This window comes from Hoplias malabaricus, unplaced genomic scaffold (assembly GCF_029633855.1).
Source record: "Hoplias malabaricus isolate fHopMal1 unplaced genomic scaffold, fHopMal1.hap1 scaffold_57, whole genome shotgun sequence".
In the NCBI taxonomy this organism is placed as follows: domain Eukaryota; kingdom Metazoa; phylum Chordata; class Actinopteri; order Characiformes; family Erythrinidae; genus Hoplias; species Hoplias malabaricus.
The window spans coordinates 4,920-10,942 of NW_027101283.1; the positions used below are offsets into that span (position 1 = coordinate 4,920).

Below are 6,023 nucleotides of genomic sequence, written 5' to 3' on the forward strand. Positions count from 1 at the left end.
AAACATTAAAAATGTTTCACAATGAACACATGAATAAAGAAGCGTCAGTGATGCAGCAGTAAAATGTGGCTTTCTTTATTCTGGAAAAAAAAAATATGATAAATAACAGTTTACTTATATCAGTGGTTCTCAAAGGTTCTAGACAAAGTACGACCGGTTATCAAACCAAAACCTCCAAGTACCACCTGTGATTTTTACAGAAACATGTGGCCCCTGGTTCTCCCTCTGTGCCGGGGGCAAAATCTTGCTTGAATTTGTGCATTGCTTTTTATTTACTTGGAATTTTCAGCTTAACTCAAAATTATGTAAAGAAATTACAAAAAATTATAGAGAGAATACAAACAACTCTAGGCCTGAACTGAATGTTTTTAACACAGTTATATATTTATGAGAACATATAAAATTTAAGGGCCAGAAGCGTTTTAAAAGAGATAAAAAACAAGAAGGTGATCGGTGTAATATCAGTTATGTGCTTTAACAGACTCCAGGTGAAAACAGCGTGGCGCCGGGAGCAGGTCACAGCGGCTCTCGGCGCTTGTAGCAGTAGGTGAATGAGGGGAGGCGCTGTTTTAAACTTATTTTAGGGCTGTAATGGTGTGAAAAACAGCCATGTTTTCCTTCAGTTGAATGTTTTCTTCTATGGTGTCTTCACGTGTACAGAATTCTCGCTTAGTTTCTCTCTGTTTTTGCCTCTGAATGTAGTATCTCTTGGGAATGGTCTCAGCTTCTTTTTCTCATTTTTTTCTTTGCCCTTTTTTTAATGAAATCCAAATTGCTCGCATCTGTCTCTAGCCTTTGCTTCAACCAGTAAACTACTGAAACTGGACTTTCTTTATGTTTTCTTTATTAGGGAAGCCCTTACAAACATTGTATTTTATCTACAACACATTAATGTTACTGGGGCATAATTACGAAAACGGTGAAACATTGTGTAATTTACAGATAAAAACTTATCAATAAATTCATGAATTAATTTTTTTCGAGGTCATTTGGCGTACCACCTCTCACGGTTTCACACACCACCCGTGATACATACACAGTTTGAGAACCACTGCATTAAAGCATTGTTTTAAGGAAGAAGGTAAGGCCTTGTCTAATTAATTATTTGGACGTTTTTCATTCCTTTCACTGTGTCATTTGATACATATCTGAGCTCTTACCTTTCAGGTCTAACTCCATTCAATTCGATTTGTTGTCTGTTTAACTCTGCCACGCCCCCCTTCCCCTTTATAATCTCACCTCAGGAGTTTTCACTTCTGCTGCAGGGAATAAACCACAATGGAATACAGAGAACAGGTACGTTATCATTTACCAGACTTTTATTTCATTTTTACAAGAAACGGACAGGAATCTCTCAACAGATTGTAATTTTTTTAGCATTTTTCTAATGAAATGGATGTAAGATTGTTTTTTTGTTTTTTTTTTTGAGATTCATGTGAGTTTATTTGATTTATTTAAAGAATATTAATGTAAACTGTTAAAGAAAATGTAACATTTGTAATTGGCAATTACATAAAAGAAACGTATTCTGTGAAATGTTAGATTTTCACTCATTTTAAAATTTACCCAACTGTAAAATAAATAAACACGACTGTAAACATTACAGTAACTTCATTACCACAGACTCCACCATGTTCAGAAGAGTCTGAATCATAGGATCATAGTTATTATGATGTAAATAATGTCTAATTTTTTAAAATAAAGGTGAATGTGGTTGTTAAAAGTTGTATAATGTTGTGAAGTGTTTGTAAGCTCCTCCTGTGTTTGATCTGTATCTGAAAGTATGTGGTCTGACTTGTAACAGAACCTGACCTCTGTGTGATTGACAGGTGGCTGAGGTTTTAGCCACAGCCCAGTTTGGAAACCTGATTGAGTTCTGCTATCCGATTGGCTACTCGCACTGGGGCGTATACGATGGAGAAGGATATGTCATTCACTTTGCTGTCGCAGGTAAACAAACACAGCATTAATAATATTACTCATTATTTACATTATTTATGACTTAACTGTGTCATATTATGAATGAGTAAGTACATGTTTACCTTAATGGGTGCATCTGCAGCCCACCAACCCACACACTGTGAAACAAGACCCCACAGTCAGTTCTCTGTGTGCTGCCTAAGTCTGAAACAAGGGATAAAACGAGCCGGTCGGATTCTGCTTCGCTTCTGATGTTAAATGAAATTTTTACCTGAATTTTACTCAGTGGAATATCTTGTGTGCTGAGGGTCATTGTCTTGCTGAGTGTCCCATGTACTCTTGAGTTCATCTGTGTATTTCAGAATACATCAGTCCATTAGCGACAGCAAGTTATTTTGGCCCAGATGCAGCAAACAGGGCCCAAACCCTGATACTACCACCACCATGCTTCACAGATGAGATATGGTTCTTAGGCAGGAAAGCATTGTTGTCCTTTCTCAGGACAAGAGGCCTCCCACCGCAAGACCTTTCTCCAGGAGTGCTCTGTTTTACTCATACATAGCAGAGGGCTTTCTCCTACTATAATCACCACTGTGATTCAGTGATCTCCTGATGGTAGACTCTTGAACTTACAAGTTTCCCTCTGTTCCTTCCTGACTTCGCGGCTTTCTTTCTACTGACCTCGGTGCTTGTTCCTAAGCTGCTGTTACAGGTTCTTCTAAGTGATAACATGCACGCTCGGACTTTCTCATTAATGTAAACTACTTTTTACCAGATGAGACTCAGCTGATGAGCCATGTCCGAGGTTTCCTCCAGAAGCTGTTCCCTGTGTGTGGAGATCTTCTGCTCGGAAGTACAAAGATTCGCCGCATGCTGTTGTCTGAGATCCCCGTCCCTAAAGGAGCTCATGTTTTAATCAGTAACGACAGCCACGGCCAGAGTGCTCTAACAGAGGACGAGATGAGACACAGACGAGACGCTCTGCTGGGCAAAGAGCTTTCCTACAAACTCCTTACTTTCAACTGTGAACACTTTGCCACCTTCATACGCTACGGGAGATGTGTGTGTAACCAGGTAAAAACTTATTTTCAGTATCTCTGTAGTGTCTCATCCATGTCTCTGTAATATTTGGTAGTGTCTCTTTTATATACTTGTAGTGTCTCCTTAATATCTCTATAGTTTTCTTAATATCTCTTTCATGTCTCATTAGTATCTTTCTCATGTCTCCATAATGGCTCTGCCATGTCTCCTTAATATCTCTGTTCTGTCTCTTTAATATACCCATAGTCCTCTTAATGTCTTGTTAGTGACTAATAAATATATTACAAAATATCTTTGTAATGTTACATTAATATCTCTTTAGTATCTTTTACGTGTCTCTTTAATGTCTCTGTCATGACATATCATTGACATGTTAAAATGTTAAATGTTAAAATATTAAATGACATGACATGTCATTTAATATCTCTGTAGTGTCTCGTTAATATATCTGTCGTGTCTCTTTAATATCTCTGTCATGTCTCTTTAATATCTCTGTAGTGTCTCATTAATATCTCTGTAGTGTCTCATTAATATTTCTGTTGTGTCTCTTTAATATATCTAGTCTTCTTAATATATCTGCAGACTCATTAATGTCTCTGTAGTTTCTCTATATTAATGAGATGCCTCACGTGTTGTGAGTGTGTGAGTGATGCACATGTTGTGTGTTACTGATGATGACTGTAGTAGTTTTAATGCTGATTGTTTATTTTCTAATGATCGTCTCTAAAGTGAGTTTTGTCGGTGTGTTTCTATCTGAACAGATTCCAGGGAAAGCTGAAAACACGGAATGTGAGGAGGCCACCAGAGCATTCGATCAAATTGTGGCTAAATATTATACGTGACATAAACAATGCTCTCGTATCTGAACCCTTCACCTGTAAAATAAATAAATGTGGATTTATCTTGTGTTTATGGACACAGCATTTCAGGATTAAAACTGTGTTTTCATAAAGTCATCAGTTCTTAATCATGATTCTTGCAGAAATCTTGATATATTTAATATATATGGTGTGTTCTCCCTGTGTCTGTGTGGGTTTCCTCCGGGTGACTCTCTGTGAGGAGTGTGGTGTGTTCTCCCTGTGTCTGCGTGGGTTTCCTCCGGGTGACTGTCTGTGAGGAGTGTGGTGTGTTCTCTCTGTGTCTGCGTGGGTTTTCTCCAGGTGACTGTCTGTGAGGAGTGTGGTGTGTTCTCTCTGTGTCTGTGTGGGTTTCCTCCGGGTGCTCCGGTTTCCTCCCACGCTCCAAAAACACACGTTGGTAGGTATGGAAACTCAAAAGTGTCTGTAGGTGTGAATGTGTGAGTGTGTGTCGCCCTGTGAAGGACTGGTGCCTCCCCAGGGCGTGTTCCCGCATGTTCACCGCCGCCCTGAACTGGATAAGAGCTGGATAAGGGTTACAGACAATGAATGAATGAATGATATATATTAAACACAGTATAAGTTGTTTGGAAACATGATTACACTGATTTTTTTTTCAGTTTTTGCAGGTTATAGATTTATATTTCTGACATAAGTTTTTTGTTTGTTTGTTTAAAAAGCTTTGTTTGAACTAGCCTCTGCTAGCTGGTCCCTGTGGGCCCCCGTATCCCTCTCCTGGGAAGGATACACACTGTTCTTCCTGTAATTGTCATATGGTGCTTCTTAGATCGATTCACTTCAGACCTGTTCACCAAGGGAGCTCATAGCTTCTGACGACACAGCCCTGTAGGTCATTAGACCAAACAAGCTCCTGCTCACCTGCCCTGGGACATGTTACCTGCCCCCTACATCACATACCTTCACACTACATCTGTGGCCCCTGGCGTCACCATGCAGCAGCTCCTGGATCAGTGATGGGACTGATTCAGAACAGACCTTCACTAAAGACCTCAGTCTACACTGACGCCACCGCTGCTTCCCCCTGAAGTTTTAAGTTAAATCTCTAAGGTTTATAATGTGTTAGACCAGAGGAGGATGGGTCTCCTGTGAGTCTTAGTTCCCTCCATGGTTTCTTCCTCCAGCTCTACCGCTGTCGTATTTATTTATATTTTGTTTTAAATCTAAATTTCTGTAACGCTGCTTTTTGACACCATCAGGTTGTAAAAAGCCAAATTTGACTTGATTTGACAAACCCTTCTGCCACAACAAGGTCCCCATCCAGGAAGGGAGCTCAAGTATCTCAGGGTCTTGTTCCTGAGTGATGGGAAGGAGGATGGTGAGACTTACTGTAGGTGCAGTGTCTGCAGTAATGCAGTCGATCCCCACTCTCACCTCCCTACTGTCATGGGCTGTGGGAACAGACTGACAAAAGGACATTTTGGAGACAAGTGGCCCAATTTTCTCCAGTGGGTGAGCACGCTCTCCGGAATCAGGTGAGTCGCTGCTCCTTTCACCTTGAGAGGAATCAGCTGAGGTATCCCAGGCGTCTGATAAGGCCTCCTGGAAGCCTGCCACTGGAGGTACACTCACTGGAAGGAGTCCCGGGTAACACCCAGGATCTACTGGAGGGATTATATCTCCCAGCTGGCCAAGGAATGCCTGGGCCCCCCGAGGAGAAGCTGAGGGATAGAGATGCCTGGGCTTCTTTACTTGCACTGCTGCCACCACAGCCCTGAAATCGATTAATGCTGTGATCCCACTACAAGTTATTTCTGTCTTTCACAACGTTCACTGTGTCACATTAGAGCTATTAACTCGTGCCGTGTCTCGGTGGGGAGACTGGGGACACTACATGTTTCACACGGACCGCTCTTCGTTCTCGTCGTTGCGTGAGTTCAGATGTCGTCGGGAGGTGGGTCAGAAATCATGGCTACGGTGTGTGATGCTGGAGGTTTTGTTCCAGAAAGAAAGACAAGAAGAACACCCCCACACACACACTTTGAGAACCATGGGTTTAAGGGGAAAAGATGATTATGAAGTTGGGGTGGACACAAATTTTACCAATAAAATTCCTGGCTCTCTGGGACCTTACACCCCTCTGGTGGACGCTTGATATTGAGCATGTTGACCTGGGTTCATGAATTGTTATGCAAATTTCCCCAGGCTCCTAATTCTCTGATTGGTCAGCAGGCTCTCCGAACCCGA

The 6,023-nt window shown here is 41.2% G+C and overlaps 1 protein-coding gene across 1 annotated transcript; it reads left to right on the forward strand.

The window, feature by feature from the left end:
- Positions 1-1,243: 1,243 nt before the first annotated feature.
- Positions 1,244-3,952, forward strand: LOC136685475 (phospholipase A and acyltransferase 2-like). Its single transcript, XM_066659400.1, has 4 exons — positions 1,244-1,296; positions 1,830-1,950; positions 2,696-2,994; positions 3,723-3,952. Exons 1-4 carry the CDS (start codon positions 1,279-1,281, stop codon positions 3,801-3,803), a joined length of 519 nt encoding a protein of 172 aa, XP_066515497.1. The 5' UTR covers positions 1,244-1,278; the 3' UTR covers positions 3,804-3,952.
- Positions 3,953-6,023: the final 2,071 nt, after the last annotated feature.